At 39.3% G+C, this 17,042-nt stretch overlaps 12 protein-coding genes across 12 annotated transcripts; 6 read left to right on the forward strand and 6 right to left on the reverse strand.

Annotated features, from left to right (window-relative positions):
• Positions 1 to 110: 110 nt before the first annotated feature.
• Positions 111 to 2,234, reverse strand: C5L36_0B09460 (uncharacterized protein; the record flags this gene model as incomplete). The annotated part of the gene is made up of 1 exon (XM_029465323.1): positions 111 to 2,234. One exon carries the CDS (start codon positions 2,232 to 2,234, stop codon positions 111 to 113), a length of 2,124 nt encoding a protein of 707 aa, XP_029321182.1.
• A 385-nt stretch (positions 2,235 to 2,619) lies between these two features.
• C5L36_0B09470 (uncharacterized protein) lies at positions 2,620 to 3,867 on the reverse strand (the record flags this gene model as incomplete). Its single annotated transcript, XM_029465324.1, has 1 exon — positions 2,620 to 3,867. The coding sequence occupies one exon, from the start codon at positions 3,865 to 3,867 to the stop codon at positions 2,620 to 2,622; it is 1,248 nt and encodes a 415-aa protein (XP_029321183.1).
• A 336-nt stretch (positions 3,868 to 4,203) lies between these two features.
• C5L36_0B09480 (uncharacterized protein) lies at positions 4,204 to 5,967 on the reverse strand (the record flags this gene model as incomplete). Its single annotated transcript, XM_029465325.1, has 1 exon — positions 4,204 to 5,967. The coding sequence occupies one exon, from the start codon at positions 5,965 to 5,967 to the stop codon at positions 4,204 to 4,206; it is 1,764 nt and encodes a 587-aa protein (XP_029321184.1).
• Positions 5,968 to 6,489: 522 nt separating this feature from the next.
• On the reverse strand, positions 6,490 to 7,656 carry C5L36_0B09490 (uncharacterized protein; the record flags this gene model as incomplete). Its single annotated transcript, XM_029465326.1, has 1 exon — positions 6,490 to 7,656. The coding sequence occupies one exon, from the start codon at positions 7,654 to 7,656 to the stop codon at positions 6,490 to 6,492; it is 1,167 nt and encodes a 388-aa protein (XP_029321185.1).
• Positions 7,657 to 8,152: 496 nt separating this feature from the next.
• C5L36_0B09500 (uncharacterized protein) lies at positions 8,153 to 8,674 on the forward strand (the record flags this gene model as incomplete). Its single annotated transcript, XM_029465327.1, has 1 exon — positions 8,153 to 8,674. The coding sequence occupies one exon, from the start codon at positions 8,153 to 8,155 to the stop codon at positions 8,672 to 8,674; it is 522 nt and encodes a 173-aa protein (XP_029321186.1).
• C5L36_0B09510 (uncharacterized protein) lies at positions 8,611 to 9,261 on the reverse strand (the record flags this gene model as incomplete). The annotated part of the gene is made up of 1 exon (XM_029465328.1): positions 8,611 to 9,261. The coding sequence occupies one exon, from the start codon at positions 9,259 to 9,261 to the stop codon at positions 8,611 to 8,613; it is 651 nt and encodes a 216-aa protein (XP_029321187.1).
• An 848-nt stretch (positions 9,262 to 10,109) lies between these two features.
• C5L36_0B09520 (uncharacterized protein) lies at positions 10,110 to 10,670 on the forward strand (the record flags this gene model as incomplete). The annotated part of the gene is made up of 1 exon (XM_029465329.1): positions 10,110 to 10,670. One exon carries the CDS (start codon positions 10,110 to 10,112, stop codon positions 10,668 to 10,670), a length of 561 nt encoding a protein of 186 aa, XP_029321188.1.
• Positions 10,671 to 10,875: 205 nt separating this feature from the next.
• On the forward strand, positions 10,876 to 11,406 carry C5L36_0B09530 (uncharacterized protein; the record flags this gene model as incomplete). Its single annotated transcript, XM_029465330.1, has 1 exon — positions 10,876 to 11,406. The coding sequence occupies one exon, from the start codon at positions 10,876 to 10,878 to the stop codon at positions 11,404 to 11,406; it is 531 nt and encodes a 176-aa protein (XP_029321189.1).
• A 479-nt stretch (positions 11,407 to 11,885) lies between these two features.
• Positions 11,886 to 12,467, forward strand: C5L36_0B09540 (uncharacterized protein; the record flags this gene model as incomplete). The annotated part of the gene is made up of 1 exon (XM_029465331.1): positions 11,886 to 12,467. The coding sequence occupies one exon, from the start codon at positions 11,886 to 11,888 to the stop codon at positions 12,465 to 12,467; it is 582 nt and encodes a 193-aa protein (XP_029321190.1).
• Positions 12,468 to 12,579: 112 nt separating this feature from the next.
• On the forward strand, positions 12,580 to 13,716 carry C5L36_0B09550 (uncharacterized protein; the record flags this gene model as incomplete). The annotated part of the gene is made up of 1 exon (XM_029465332.1): positions 12,580 to 13,716. One exon carries the CDS (start codon positions 12,580 to 12,582, stop codon positions 13,714 to 13,716), a length of 1,137 nt encoding a protein of 378 aa, XP_029321191.1.
• Positions 13,706 to 14,269, reverse strand: C5L36_0B09560 (uncharacterized protein; the record flags this gene model as incomplete). The annotated part of the gene is made up of 1 exon (XM_029465333.1): positions 13,706 to 14,269. The coding sequence occupies one exon, from the start codon at positions 14,267 to 14,269 to the stop codon at positions 13,706 to 13,708; it is 564 nt and encodes a 187-aa protein (XP_029321192.1).
• Positions 14,270 to 14,751: 482 nt separating this feature from the next.
• Positions 14,752 to 16,851, forward strand: C5L36_0B09570 (uncharacterized protein; the record flags this gene model as incomplete). Its single annotated transcript, XM_029465334.1, has 1 exon — positions 14,752 to 16,851. The coding sequence occupies one exon, from the start codon at positions 14,752 to 14,754 to the stop codon at positions 16,849 to 16,851; it is 2,100 nt and encodes a 699-aa protein (XP_029321193.1).
• Between the last annotated feature and the right edge of the window lie 191 nt (positions 16,852 to 17,042).

A 17,042-nucleotide genomic window follows, 5' to 3' on the forward strand; every position in this document is an offset into this window, starting at 1 on the left:
CTAATTTCCCCTCGAGCGCGTATTCTCAAAACATCAGCCATATGATTCAGAAGATGATTCATAGATATTCGAGTACGAGTCTATACAGAAATACATAGCATCCCACTTTTTTAATCAAACTTAGAGTCAGCAGAGAGGCCTAGAATGCCTAGTCCTTTCATTTTCTCATTTTGTTGGGCCCTCTTTATTTGAAACCTCTTGTAATAGTGAAGACAAGCAGCTATGACCAATAAAAGTATCCAAACTTGGAAAATGGTCAGCAATATGGATTGTCTAGTGATAGATTTACCCGAATTTTTATTCTTTAATATATCTTTTAATAAATTAACAGTTTCATCGATATTCTCAATGTTCAATTGACGACCTCGTAAATCTTGATCCCAATATTGACCTGTAAATCTGGATATCAAAATGGAGTCCCCAACTTTGTACTTTTGAATGTCAAGCTTATTCCAATTTAAGGAGCTAGCGACTTTTGATAATGTATCCAGATCTAAATAGACTGGGAAGAGATTATTATCCGTACTGATATAGGACTCTGTAATTTTCTCACGTAATTTATCGATTATATCATCAGATGTGGCATCATTTAATTTCATTCTGTTAACCTCTTCGTGCTTTTCATTTCTCTGTTTGTCTATTTTCTGAAATATTTTCATGTTCCTCAAGTACTGAAATTTATGATACACTTTCGACATGTAAAATTCAACCTCGAAAAATTGTTTTGGTTGGAAATCGGTTATAGATACCAAGATTTTTTCAGTTTTCGAGTTCAATGGTGACATACGTTTAGGAAATACTTGATACTTATTGTCGTCTGATAAATGGTTGATCATTGGTAAATAATTACTCCTAATGAAACTTAAAACCTTCTTCGTGTCTCTGATTTCTTTCGATGTGAAACTTTGATAAACAGGCGTGTACAAAGATGAAGATTTCAGTGCAATAAACATGGGGAAAGTTGATCTCGTGCGTGATATAAACAACTTCTCACTTATCTTATCTTGTAAGCTTTGTTCATCAATCTTGATGTAATCAATCAGATTCCTTTCTTGATCTTGCAGTAATTTCAATGCCCCGTCCTTGTCAGTACTCTTGAAAAGATAAACTTCAGAGTCTAAATCAGCTACCGGTTGTAGTAAATGGTCCAATATAATATCATCTTCAAGAACTTGAGTATTTGGATCATTGACTTGAATAAAGGCAACTTTTGAGTAGTTAGGTATATCCGATATGTCATTTTTATCTTTCAATTTTGTCGTTGCACCTATAAAATTCTTAATGTCATTTATTTTCAGGTCTTGTAGCTCAGAATTAATAAGATTTCTATACGTCCAATTGGTTATAAATTTGACTATATGATTGAATTTTCTGTTTTTGATCAAGCTTGGTTTCAAAAAAAGAGAATTTCCATTGGACTTTGGTAAATAAAGGACTATCCTTGGAGTCAGATTCTTCAGATTCGAATTCAATAATTCTGAGAAGCCTAAACTTCCACAAAGTGCAGCATTTGATTTGCAGTTAACATAATGAAATTCTAACTTGTGCTCTTCACCAAATTTATGTAGGTTCCTAATGACAAAATTCCAAATGTTCCTGAAGTTATACAAGTTTTCAGAGTTTTTAAAAATTGCATGAGCGTTATACTTATTCTGAAAATTTGAATCATTTAACTGATCATTTGAAGTTGGCCAAAATGAAATCAACTTAGGAACCTCCAAATCACCACTTAAGACCTTTCTCAATTCTGAATTGTCAATCATTGAATTCTGTAAACCTACAAAATCATCTTCGTTAAATTTCGAATCCCCCTCCTCATTCCAGATAAGTAGTTGTTCATTGGCAAATTCATTTAGAGTATCGATTGTTCTTGAACTTGACGTCATACTAGCTAACAATTTGGAATTTGGACCGTAGAATCGAATCATTGGAAAATATCTTATTCCTTCTCGATCGCATAGATCACCGCTAACCACACAATCAACTTGGTGAATTGCATACCCCGAAGATTCGGGATTAGATTCATAAAACTCAACCCATGTTGGGAATAAATTTTGACAATGGTGACAATAAGGACTGTAAAACTCAACCATATGGAAACCTTTTAGTAGTGTATTATCAAAGTTTGATAATGTTAGGGGTGGGGGCACACGAGATTGCAAATCATTCGAAGATTCATTTTCGTTTGCACTTACAAGCAAAAGAAAGTATGATATCAGTATTAGGAGTATCATTTTACCCTTTGTTTGCTTGAAATACAGGATACTGTCTTGTGTATGTTGATGGAACTGTTAATGCATACTGCAAATCACAAAAAAAAAGAGCAAGATTATGCGAGGGAGAATTTCAAGCCGACTTGTTTTCTCCATCAATAAACGAATAACAGTGACTATCACAAACAAAACCAATCTATGGTTTACTATATACTCCAAAAATACCAAAGTTATTGTTAAACAGCTCCATTGAGAAACAGAACATAACAAAGTTTATAGATAAATAGCTAAATAGATAGATATATGAATAAACAGATAAATAATAAATAAATAAATAGATAGATAAATAACAAGTAGAAAATGTAGAAAATAATTATCCTCTATAAAACTATATGAATAACAAACTTTAGTAGGCAAACCTCTGGAAATATTCCCTAAAATATTCAAAAGATACCATTGTTACAGCGCTTGCAGGTACAGTTCTAGCCAAATTGATGATGAATCCACTATAGAATCCTTTAAAACCTTCTACTTTGATGATGTTCTTGAAAACTCTTTTCAAACCTTTTAACTGTGATTCATTTTGTTGGTTCGAATTGTTATTAAACAACTGTAGCCTTGTTCTTAAAATTTCGTGAGGGTATGTAATTGCACTTGCAATCATTTTTGACAATGATGAAGCTAGTATAAATTTTAAGAAATTTAGAGTTTTCATCTTAGTTGATGTGTTACTCATATCCAAAGTTTCGTCACCATTATTTGAGATCTTTAAAATTTTCTTGAAGTTTTCATAGAGGGGAAATTGTATAGCAACGTGAATTAAACCAAAATATGAAGGCAATAAACCTCTGTAGAATACATTCAAGCCTTCGTGTTGATACATTTTCTTAAAGGCATCGAAAGTCCCCCTATACCAATCCATCTTTTTACTATTTAGACTGGTACTGATCCCTGCCCCAGCACTTGGGCTCGCTTTTACATTTCTGGTTACATTTGTACTTGTATTTGCATTTACATTTGAACTTGAATATACTGTTTTCCCGTCGTCCATTTGTAGCATCAATCTAGTTTTAACAACCCAAATGGGGTTAGTCAAAGTTGTTGAAATTGCACCTGATGATATAGCGCTTGCAAAATAAGACAAGTTGTCATCATGGATATAATTGTTGTAGAATTTCTTGAAATGTTCATAACAAGTGAAATAAATCATCCAAGTGGGGAAATAACCTAGGGTTATAGGTACAACACCTCTGTATAGCCCACGGAACCCTTCCTCTTTCCAGATCAATTTGATTGATTGAACAGCCGACTTATATTTCAAATTTGAGACATTGGTACCATTAATATTGGAAGAATTTTTTTTTTTATCAATATCGTTACTATTGTTGTAGGCACCTTGAGCTTGAAATCTTGTTTTTGCAACGTCTAAAGGGCATACTACCAACCCACTAATAAACCCCGCCAAGGCACCAGAGATCGAGGTAATCTCATTTGGTGATAGTCGCAATTTGAAAGCACGTAAATCATTTTTATGAGTGGATAGAGGTTCCAGAACAGGAACCGCATGGACAGAAATATCTGTTGAAATTTGATGTGTCTTGGGAGGCTCACAGTCACAACCGTGTGAATGGATGGAATCTTCCGAGGACTTCATTGCACACAGCGGGTATGAATAAACTGAAGAAGAGGTAATGCGGGGTTTGGGAAGAAAAGATGCCAGTAATTATAGTGGATATGTTTAAAAAGCGTGAACGGAAGTAGGTGTGGAGAAAATGATTTCGCATATCTAAGTAATGAATCATGAATAATTTAGCTATGGAGATGAGAAAATAAGGAAGAAAAGAGTACAAGTTGGCTTCAGGTCACACAACGCCTTTCTGAGATCTCTTATATCGTATTATGTTATTACTAGTTAATGAGAAAGTACAAAAGTGTATTTGGTGAATGTGCAAGGTACATACGTATGTTTATATATTAATAAATCAAAAGGTCACACCAGGGTAAGTAGGTTTGAAGATTCAAGTGTAGACTGGGGGTGTTTATTTTGATTGGATACATCGTCTGTTTCGTTTACCAGAGGAGATGCGTTAAATTGCAGCTGATCATTTTGCTGCATTTGAGAAGATTGAGAGACTGGCAATGTTCTCAACGAGGTTGGGTAATCTAATTGTTGTGAAAGGGGTGGAGCAGCCGTTGCAAGTTGTTGTTGTTGTTGTTGTTGTTGTTGTTGTTGCGGATGGTGTTGATGATACTGATGTGTCTGCGTTACTGATGCAGTTTGCTGGGGCTGTTGAAAATCGTGGCTCAAGGGCAAGGTATCAAAGCCCGGATGAGAAGCCGATCTCAGCACGGGCATTGAAGGCACGGCATGCTCATCATATGAAGTTCTAGCTGGTGGTAATTGGTAGCCGTACATGGATCTATAGTTTGATAGAGAATGGGGAGGAGGGGGTGGCAATTGGTTGGCGTAGATGAGCTGAGGCTGATACGGGTATGAGTAAGAAGAGTAAAATTGTTGAGGCAATTGCATCTGAATCTGTTGATGATATTGATGCTGCTGCTGTTGTTGTTGTTGTTGTTGATTTTGTTGATGTTGATGTTGTTGTTGTTGTTGTTGTTGATGTTGTTGTTGTTGTTGTTGTTGTTGCAATTGTTGCAATTGTTGCTGTTGTTGCTGCTGTTGTTGTTGTCTTTGTTCAGATAAACGTCTCCTCTTATGATTAGTGTAGCTCATAACTGTTTGGTCATCAAACCCATCAGTGTCTAAGAAGGATATTGGACCGCTGGACGGGTCAGAGCGACGCCTGTGAGAGATGGAATGGCCAAGGGATGTATTTAACAAGGAATCAATCAATTCATAGGAGGGAACAACTGAGTTATCTTTGAAGAAGTTGTCAGAGGATGGAATATTCAATTTATTGTTAATGACATCCTTTGTTGTGTAATACGATACCAAATGGATAGTTTTCCTTGAGGGAGAGTGTAAAACAATGGAGAGTGACTTTTTGATGAGGCCGTCACTACGGTAGATGTTGTCACTGAGAACATCCACTTCTATATTGGAGTTGAGTAAGTTGGTATTGATTTCATTCGTATTAGAAATGGTGGTGTCTCCCCTAATACTATTATGAGTACTGTTAGTATCAGTATTGTTGTTGTTGTTGTTGTTGCTGTTTGCGTCCTCTTTGATCACATCATCTATGCTTCTCTTTCTTATCACATCCTCTCCACCAGCCATAGCATAGGCGGTTATTGGTTGACAATTCAACTTAACAAATCTGCTCTCTGTTGAAGCATAGTGATTGTTCGCACCATTATTGTTGGTACTATTATTATTATTATTATTATTATTATTAGTTGCAGTACTTGTAGCTCTACTACCGCTAGCATTACCGTTGTCCATGTTATTACTATCACCATTGTCCTCCACGACGCTGGTAATGGCAGATAGGTTGTTATTGGAGTCCTTGACGATATTCTTGGACAGTTCTCTGTAGATGAGGAACCTCCCTAAAATTCTCGAGGGAGACCAGGACGTACCGTCAGTCCACCTCTTTATATTTGACTCCTCCTCAATAAAGACAAAGACATTGCCCGATCTTATGAGAGCCTTCCTCTCCTTTGGCGTAGGTCGGTTGGTGACGGGGAGCAGAAGTCCCCTTAACACCGCATCGATTACAAGCAGTGCATCTCTCGAGGAAGCAATATAGCCATGGTAAGTTGCCGAGACAGGAGTTTTATTCCTCATGACCATCTATGTCTTTTTTTTTTGTTGTCTCCAAGGGTAACTTATCAAAAGATGGGTTTAGAAAGAAGCACAGCAGGTTAAAATAGAGTGATGTTGAAGCAGTGGAAAACAAAACAAAATAAGAGACTGTGCAACTTAGTCAGGAAAAACGATGCAGGCACCCCCACTTAAAATTGGCGACAATGCAGTAAAATACAATACTGTAAGATATAGTTTGATATAGTTTAATATAAGGCGGGCGTCGTGGACGGACACGACCTTCCCAATGCGGCAAACTCTCGGCAATAAAGCCCAACAAGAGCGCCAAACGGGAAAAAAAATTGTCACTATTGGAGGATTTCAGGCGGCGTTTTCCACCTTGGCGATTTTTTTACCATTTTTACCACTTTTGTTTTCGTTATGTAGCGAGCATAAAAAAAAAAGACTAAAAAAACAAAAAAGTTATTGCCGATATAGGTTTAAAGGTATATAGTATACTGGAGAGGAAGTGTGAATATGATTGGAATACGGGAATAGCCTGAGGAGACATTACAGATTAAGTTCTGGAAGAAGGTCTTTGAGTGGCGGTAGGGGGGTGTTTGTATTGGAGGATCCTGGAGACGAGGCGGAGGACAATGAGGAGGAAGACGAACAGGATATAGCGGACGAGCAAGATATGAGAGAGGTTCTCCTAGAAGGGAAACACGGTCTGGTGATTCCTGCATTGTCATTGCCGTTTGTGGTATTTTTCGTATCGATTGATGTAGCTGTAGTAGTAGTTGTAGCAGTAGCTGTGAGTTGAGCAATAAGGGCCTTTTCCTTTTCCCGAATCTCTCTACAAAGACAGGGCGTGTCATCCGAACAGAATCCACATGCTTCAAAGGGTATAGCCGTTGACGGGGTATTTGTGGTGGTGTTGGCATGTGGATGTGTATGATTATGGGTATGTACACTGGGTTTGTTATTGGTGTTGGTGTTGACTGTTGCTTCTGCCTTAGTGCCGGCGTTAAGGTTACCTAGCTTCGGCATCTTTCTAGGGAGTTTTGGAGCATACAGATGCGTAAAGTCGGTTTCGAACCCGCGTTTGAGCGGAACTGCCCTGTGTGTATTCTTGTCTTTCGCTTTCCCCCCATTTGTATTTGTATTTGTATTTGTATTTGTATTTGTATTTGTATTTGTATTTGTATTTGAATTTGTATTTGTATTTGTATTTGCACTTGTATTTGTATATGTATTTGCACTTGTACCTATACTGTTGGCCCTCTTCCTTGCATCACAACTGTCGGTGAACTTTCTCACCTCTTGTTCTAACTCCTTGATTCTCGCCGTTAGTGCCCCCACTTGTAACGCATGTTCCCGCTGTTCTCTCATCAGTTGCTCCTCTAGCTCCGACACCCTATTGGCACGTCGTTCCCGAAACGCCCTCTGTGCCGCCCGATTCTGAGCCTTGCGTTTCGTCGTGGGGACGTCTTGTACAGGCTTGCGTCCGGGCTTTGGACGCGGTGGTAGAACCCAGTTCTTACTGAGCCGCGGAAGCATGCATGTAGCACCACCGATACTCATACTAATACCGACACTGGCATTACTACTCATCATGGCATCCACGTTTCGTTTGGTATTGGTATTTGCAGTGTTGTTTGAAGTATTCTTTGAAGTATTGTTTGCAGTATTGTTTGCAGTATTGTTTGTACTCATTTTCGGTGTAACAACTAGCATCTTTTTGGTCTACTGTCTCTTTGCCCCTCCTATAGCGCGTCAATTTTATCTGCTCTTCTCTATCTCACTCGCAGACAAGAGTGTCTATTTTGTATTGGATTGTATTGTATTGTATTGCTCTAAATTCCACCCTCCTCGGTGTAACCAACTTCCCTAAGCGATCCAAACTCGTACACATAGTTGATATTTATATCAGTCTCTCTTCTCTCGCATAACTCTTTCCCTCCATTTCGCTCCTTGCCACAACTTTGAGATTTATTTACACCATCTACAACGATATCTCCGACCGATATCTCCTTGGCCTGTTTTTTTTTTCTTTTTTTTCTTTTTTTTTTTTACCCTTTCTCACTTGGCATGTATACTATACGAGGATTAACTTAACATTAGCAAATTCAACTTGTGATAGGTAAACATATTCCGACATTACATAATACACCGCAACACCAACATAGCACTAATATCGACTACTCTATTATTCTGACCACAACTTTTGGAAATGATCTACGCAGTGTACATTATATCGAAATCGGGTTCCTTGCTTTACCATAAATGCAACCTTAATAACACACCAAACACTTTGGCTTCATTGGACTCAAATGACCACCTTGTCATGGCGTCCAATTTGCACAGCATTCATGCAATTGCCTCTAAATTGGCTAGAACTTCCCAGGCTCCTCCAAACGCTTCGATACCGTCCTCGCTCCCCGGTAATAGGTCTGGCTTGAAGAGAGTCAGAACAGATCTCTTTGACATTATACTCCACCAAACAGTGACAGGACTCAAGATTGTTTTGGTGGTCTCCAAAAATAATCAGGACAACCTTGGACATGGCCCTAATGTCTCCATTGACACGGCAAACAACTATAACTACAACACTATCGATACTGACGATTACGCCCCTCAAATAAAAAAAATATACTCCCTTTACAGTGACTACGTTCTGAAAAACCCCTTTTACTTGCTCGACATGCCAATCAGAATACCCATGTTCGATACCAGCATCGACTCCATTTGGTAGGCATATCTATAGTAGTCTATGTTGGTGTACCTCTCGTACTCTTCGCCGCTATCACTCTCACTCCATGTGGGCGGCTCCATGGGGAAACTCCTGATATTCCCACTGAAATCCCGATCATCAGTCTCACTTTGACTTTCCTCCTCATAGTCATCCCAATCATCGTCTTCGTCATCATCTCCCTCAAGGTTTTGCTCTCCCATTATAAATTCTCCTATTGGTTGCAGCCTACTAACTTCGGGGAAATCTTCACTCCTCTCTAATACACCATCTAAATCACCCAGTAATCTCAACCTCTTAGTGTAAGGGGAAGGATCCTCCATGGAAAACATAATGTTGTACCCGTAGTAACACAAACACCGAAACGCATGTCGGGACACCCTCGATCCCCTCCGAAGTGGCTCGTTTGGCACTAATACCAAATCGTTACTTCTGCCAATGTATACATCAAATGACACACTGGGATCACTGGCTTGGATACATCCAAGGGTATTTAGGGCATCGATTCTACTTGAGTTGTCTCTCATTAACGGCTCCCAAACACACAAAGCCCCGTGGATCATCGTCGCAAGGATTAAGAGTATATTCATAGTCTATGGTGTTAAGTACGGATTCCCTGTCTCGATGTACTATTCATCAACCTATCGCAACCACCTATTTTCCCCTTTCTTACCTAAAACCGGAGACTCGACTATTAATTTATAATTTTTCTTACTATGGGATGACTCATAGTAGCTGTTATATAAAATATCTGTTGACTTTAACTTCGAAACTTTATCTTACTTATTATGCATCCTTATCGAGAAATAAAAAAAGAATTAATTTCTCACCTCGTATATATCACAAACTGTTTTGTCGCAACGCAACTTTTGAATAACTCGTGCTACTTAAAATCATTGTTTCTTTGGTAAAAGTCTTCAAATCCATGTCATCTTTGATTGCTCATATGCAGGCACTCTTATATTCACAAGAATTATTCACTGATTACAAAATAGTCTTCATTATTGTCTTGCATTACACAATTTTGCGTACGCTTGTAATTTTATAAAAGCAACTATATCCTCTAAGGCTTTCATATTTCCACAATTATTTTTTTGCAGATACAACCTTTTCAAAAATTCCTGCGTGCAGTCCAAGCGGTAATATACTAACCATTAGCTGCTAATTAGTCTTATATCCTAGCATGGCTCGACAACCAGCAAGAAGTGGGAAGTGTGTACAAGAAGCCTTCTTTCAAAAACGTGAAAAGGGAAACAAATTGAAAGCTGCAACACCTCGAGATAAGCTTATCAATTTTACGTCGAGTTTTCACTCTATGTTCTTGGACGCCTCAAAGAATCCACCTCTTGCAACTTCGATCTTCCTTGTTCCGTTACACATCCCCACTGTTTTCACACTGCAATTACATCTCTCTGTTGTTTGCTAACACATAAAGCCAATGTCAATTGAAACTGTACATACCACTATTAACACCACTCCAATTACAGAAGTGCGTATTGTACCATATTACTCACATAAAGATATTCCACCAGAACTCGTAGATTCCATTTTCAACTTACTGAACGAAATTATTATTGATGGTGACACTTATCCTTTTGAAAATCCTCTGAATAGACAGGAGTTTTTAGATTATTATTGTCCCAACTTTATTGCTGTAATGGTGGACTCGCACAATTCGTTGGTTGGTTGCTTCTACATCAAACCAAACTATCCCGGTAGGTCATCACATATATGTAATGGTGGGTTTTTGGTTTCTAAGAGGTACAGAGGTTTAGGTATTGGTAAGATATTAGGGAAGCAGTACGTAGATTGGGCTCCTAAACTAGGTTATAAATCATCTGTTTTCAATTTGGTCTACGAGACAAATCTGGCTAGCCGTAGAATTTGGGAAGGTTTGGGATTCAAAGTTATTGGCAGGATCCCCCAATGCGGCAGATTGAAGGGTAAGGACAACTTGGTTGATGCCATAATGTACGGTAAAGACTTCATAGAGAAATGAGTAATGTCTAAATCTTTCCATTGACTGTTGCCACTCACATAAAAACTGTGGCTGTGTGAGAAATGGAAATTAACTTGTATAGACAGATGTATCTGTAGGGCACCAGCATATAGTGTTTCAAAGATATCTTCTCACGTATATTTCTTATCCTGCTTCTTCATACCATCTCGTTGGGTTTTCTCACATACACTGTCCACCGAATCCAATGAAGGCTTATTACTATGACAATGTAGAAGGGAATATGACTGCCCCTCACAACAGTGGAAGACAAGTTGACCTTGAGACACTTGAAAAGGCAGGATTAATTTACAAGCACTGCCCCTCAATAGATGTGGTGAACGAGATTGCCGAACAGCGTCACTACAAGAACAGGGATATAGTTAAGTTGAACAAAGACACATTCCAAGGTGGCGAAAGAGCACTTTGGTCTCAGTTGGAGAAATTCTTCCATGAGCATTTACATGAAGACGAGGAAATCAGGTACGTTTTGGGCGGTGAAGGATACTTTGATGTAAGAAGCAAGGATGATGAGTGGGTTCGGATTCTAGTCCAAGTTGGAGATTTGTTGATACTACCTCCTGGAATATACCATCGGTTCACATTGACTGAGAAAATGGACATCCAGGCATTACGGTTGTTCAAGGATGAGCCTAAATGGACCGCCATTCCTAGAGGGGAGAATGCCGGTGACCTTTCGTTGAAAAGGGAAGAGTATCTCTCCTTCTTAAAAGTTTAGCTCCTTTCATCTCACTAGCTTCTATACATATCCAAATATTCTTTTATACTCGATTCAAATTTATTTATGCTGTAATCCGACAACGCTGGCAGGAATAACTCCCCCCCTTTTCGAACAGTTTCTTTGTAATGTCACTTCCAGCTGTGAATGAAACTATCCTAAAAATGCTACGTTTCTTCTCTTGGTAGCAATAACACCGATTAAAAAGCTGTTGGTCCTGAGATATCATCTACGATTAACGAAAAAAAAAAAAAAAGAATTCAGATTTTATTTTTTTTGCTTTACACTATATACATTTTTTTCCTCCTCTTGTTTCTTTCTAGTTATAGTTATGCAATTGTTGAACGGAAATTTTTGTAGAGGAAAATTGTTAGCGCCTAAAGATTATGTATATCGTTTTGTATTCATCTATTCCTATACCTTCTTGATACCATCGTACCATATCTTGCAAAGGTACCATTTTTGTGTATAATTACAAGATGCTGTCATTGTACATCCGTCCACGGCTCCACCCATACATTACACCATCGATTGTGACCCCAACGCGTACCCTCCTTTATAAGCGGACAACGAAAATCAAACGAACTCCAACACCGGATCTCAACTTGAATGCCAAACTGGATGACCCCCTGGCCGATAATAAATACTATAAACGAACACCAAACATCTTGCGTCCGCATATGCGTTCGATGTTACTACACCCTGGTAAATTTGTTCTCTCCGTTGCTGTTTTACAACAGATTTTTACCATTGTACCCTTCTTATTCTTGTGGAAAGGTTATTACAATGGGTGGTTCCATGTACCATTTGAAATGCCAGAACAACTAATCGAACATGCCAGGGGGATGATGGAGAAAGGCCTGACTCAATGGGATCCTCAAATGGGGGACCGGGACACTGCCATTGAAACAGGTGCTACCGCCTATGCTACCGTGCGTGCATTGACCCCCTTAATATGGGTCAGTGCTATTTTAGGTGCGCCTTTTTTCGAAGTGAGGGCAAGAGCCTTATTTAACAAGCTGTTGAAATTCTTCAAGAGAAACAATAACAAGAAGCAATAGAACAGAAATAACGTGCATCACCAGGGGAAGTCAACTCTTGATACAAAATTTTTTATATACATATTATATCACATTGAATATATAGCTACACACGTCATCTTGTACATAGACCATGAATACAGCGCCTAGCAATTTCTTTACCATGGGCCCCTATAGGGCACGGAAGGACAGCAAGAGGGTCTCGTTAAGTGCGAGGTATGAAGTCTTGGGATATATTGCAGCTGGTACGTATGGTAAAGTCTACAAGGCCGTTGGGAAGACGGGGGAGAACAAGGGACATGTTTTTGCCATCAAGAAGTTCAAGAGTGATACCAAGGACAGCAGTGGGATTGGGGAGTATACTGGTCTATCGCAAAGTGCCGTTCGGGAAATCTCGTTGTGTAGGGAGGTATCACACGAGAACATCACACGGTTGGCGGAAGTTATCCTTGAGGGGAGGAGTGTCTGTCTTGTATTTGATTTTGCCGAACATGATTTGCTACAAATCATCCACTGCCACGCACATGCACAATCACCATTGAGTGTTTTGACACTCAAGAGTACAATGTACCAGATATTAAAAGGAGTTGCCTATTTACATGGCCAATGGATTGTTCATCGAGATTTAAAACCTGCAAATATTATGGTTACCCGGGACGGGATTGTCAAGATTGGCGATTTAGGGTTGGCCAGGAGTTTCAGAACCCCTGTGAATCCTCTCTACAATGGGGACAAGGTTGTAGTTACCATCTGGTACAGGGCGCCCGAGTTGCTATTAGGTGCTAGGCATTATACACCTGCAGTTGATATTTGGAGTGTCGGGTGTATATTTGGCGAGTTGTTGAGTTTGAGACCTTTATTCAAGGGCGAAGAGGCCAAAATGGACAACACCAAGAAACACAACCAACCTCCATTCCAGGAGAATCAATTACTCAAAATCTTGCAGATTCTAGGCACACCAACATTGAAGGATTGGCCAACATTGGCCGACTATCCTGAATACCCGCATTTGCAAAGGTTTACAACGTTCCCTCAAAATCTCCACACATGGTATGCCACGCATAACAGTGGCAATTCCAACGAATGTCTTCACTTATTGGAGGGACTATTGGTGTATGATCCTGGAGAGCGGTTTAGCGCCATCGATGCCTTAAAACATCAGTGGTTTCAACATGAGCCTAAACCTACAAAGAATATCCTATTACATTCACGTATACAGTATCCAAGGAGAAAGATACATAGAGGAGGGGCGTCCGATCTCAATGGGTAGCACCGTCTCTTGCACAGTTATCCCCTAATGTGATGTCCTTGATGATTTCCTCTGCCAACTCAACTGGCGTTTTACCTTCGCATTTCACGTTTACAACATTTGCCTCTCCTTTAACCCCGGGCTCAAAAGTATCGTATTGGGACCGCAGCATATCCGGCTTGAAGAAATGCTGCCGTGCCCTCATTTGTTGGAGGACGTTCTCGTAGGTGTTGTTGAGCAAGTACATCCGTAAAGGATACCATCCTTCACTTCCGATCTTTGAGTTCAAATAGTCCCGGTACACGCGGCGCAGCATCGAGCACGTGACCACCACGTAGGAATGTGTTGCTGCGCCACGCACGCTTTCTTTAGAGAGACGTTCTAACCACGGCCATCTGTCAACGTCCATTAACGGAATCCCGGCACTCATTTTTGCAATATTCTCCTCGCTGTGGAGGTTGTCTCCCTCGATAAAACAGACACTGTCCCCCCGTTCCCTAAGGAGACGGGCCAATTCTTGTCCAACGGTCGTCTTCCCCGTCCCTGAGGGTCCGCCCACTATGATGACTGGCATTGTATGTATGTTTATGTATGTTTATGTATGTAGCTATGTGGTGTGGCCGGTGATGAGGTCCAACAACGCAACAACAAAGGACAAGGTGTTGGACAATTGACTAGACGAGTATCCTATTTGGTGCAATGGGTAGATTGGTAGGCGTTTAGGGGGGGGAGAAACATTGGAGTGTATTTTTCTCACATTATTTTTTTTTTTTGTCTAGTTAGTTTCGGGACTCTGTATATAGTGGTTGAGGAAATTCGCTAAAAATAAGCATGTGTGAGTTTTGTAGGATGGATCTTATAAGTGTGTTTTAGGTATGTGTATATACAAGAGATACAATCTAGTCATAGAACTTTCCATCTACATCTGCATCTCTTTCTCTCTCTCTCTCTCTCTCTATTTTGTTTGCTGTCTATACGTAAAAGCATATACACATATATCTGGATATATATACAATTGATGATATTGAAACCTGTTGCAGTTTCCTAGAATAAGTGATGACTACTATTGACACTGTTGACACATCTGTGTTATTTGAAAAGGCGCTGCATGCATGGACAACTCTAGATCTACCTCGGTTACAACGTGAACTGGATGATAAGGTTGTTGATATCAGAGAGTCGCAGAACGAGTCGCTGCTAGACCGGAAGAAGTTGGCGACAAAGACAAAGGAGTTCAAAAAGCTGGAAGATGAGGAAAAAATAGGAGAGATCAATCCATTATTGAAGTTGTACCAGAATCAAATCGATTCTTTGAACAAGAAGAACAAGAATGTTGAGTCTTTGCTATTCAAAATATACAAGTTGATTGCCGATGCGCCGGATCCTAAGACATTACTCAAGATTGGCATGAATTCGATCGTTGAGGCGCAGAAGATGGACGACATCATCAGAGAGAAGCAATTGTTGGAGGAGAAGTTAATGAAGTATGCGGACTATGATCAGATAAAGACCCAGCTATTTAACTCGCAGAAGAAGATGGACGATTTAATGGAATTGCAACTAAAGGCAAAGGATAACGAGTGGAGCTCCATATTAGACGAGAAGGAGAAAAATTGGAATAAAAATGAATTTGAGCTAAATGAGAAACTGGAGAAACTCAACACCAAAATTGTCGAGTTGGAGACAAATGAGAAGATGTTGAAACTGAAACTCAAGAAACGGTCCAATGTCTTTGAAGATGAGGACGATGAAGACGATCGGAGAGAAGAGGAGCCAGAAGATGAAAGAGAGGAAGAGGAGATATACGAGAAAGAGAGGAATGCTGGTGGCGAAATAGGAGGTAAAAGTGGAGTCAACAAGGACATCAAACATGGCAAGTCCATCTCTAAGCTGCAAGATGTAAGTTCCAAAATGAGTGACTTGGAGAACTCTAAGAAACGTATCAAAGCTTTAGAAGCGAGAAACGAAGAATTAAGACGTGAATTAAGCACAAGCAATTCTAAAATTGAAATTGAAATTGAAAAGGCAAAGCAAGAACAACAGCAGACAATTTCTAATTTAGAAAGTGAAAATGTGCTACTTATTGCAAAACTTGAAAACGAACGTCAGATCAGCTCCAAATTAAGAGAAGATATATCCAAAGTAAAGGCCGAGTTTGATCATGAAACCAATCTCTTGAATGACCAAATTGATGAATTGAAACAATTTAAGGATAAGTCCTTTGATTACGATGAAATTAAAAAGGAATTGGAACTTCTGAAGCAGATTCAATTTGATGACAGTACGGAAGAAACAAGCTCGATAGATAAGATAGAGTCAGCTATAGTTCAAAGAAATAAAAAGCTGAACGCTCAAATTGTCGAGCTCAAACAACAGAATGAGAAATCAATCCATCAAGTCGATTCACTCAATGAGAAAATTAAGGAGTTTGAAGCAACCATTGAGCAATTAAAAGATGCCAACCAAAGATTGGAGAATGATTTAATAGATTTTGATCATTCCACAAGCCACAATGATGATAAATGGGATACAATGTCCATGATTTCATCAGTAGCTGGTCATACAAATGGTAGAGTCTCTCCTTCTGGTTCGATTACTGGCACTATAGTAAATACTTCGTCGAATGACTCTACGTTATTGCCAATTATAACTCAACAAAGAGATAGGTTTCGTAACAGAAACAAAGAGTTGGAGGACGAAAACAAGAAACATTTTAATAAAATCATTGAGTTAAAGAGAGAAATCAACACCTTAAAAAATGACAATCGACAATTGTATGAGAAGATACGATTTCTACAATTCCATCAATCAAAGACAAATATGGAACAAAACCATGGTATAGACATTGAAAATAAGTACAAGTCGGATTACGAGCATGAACTACATCCAATTGAGCAGTTCAGATTGATGGAAACCAGGAGAATCAATTCCAAAATCACTCCATGGGATAGAATATTTATCCAAGTGACCCGGACCATTTTAAGCACACCGTATACGAGATGGCTCTTTGTGGCTTATTGTTGTGGACTCCACTTGCTTGTTATGGTAATGTCTTTGACTCTGATGAGTGGGCCTTCAAATATAGTGGAGGTTTCTTCAAGCCCACTAACGGCAGACCTTTCTGGGAACTTAGACCATGACATGAAAATATTGTAAGAACTGTGAAAATAGTGATAAACTCACACTGCGGATTCTCCACACCAACAAAAATTAGAGAAAAACAATAGAAAATGTAACGAAAAGAAAAAGAAAAAGCCATTGTGAAATATTCCCTCAGTCCAAGAAAGCTTGATTACCACAATGGTCGGGGGTCCGTGTACATGAATAAATTCTGGACACCCGAAGAG

This window comes from Pichia kudriavzevii, chromosome 2, assembly GCF_003054445.1.
Source record: "Pichia kudriavzevii chromosome 2, complete sequence".
Lineage (NCBI taxonomy): Eukaryota > Fungi > Ascomycota > Pichiomycetes > Pichiales > Pichiaceae > Pichia > Pichia kudriavzevii.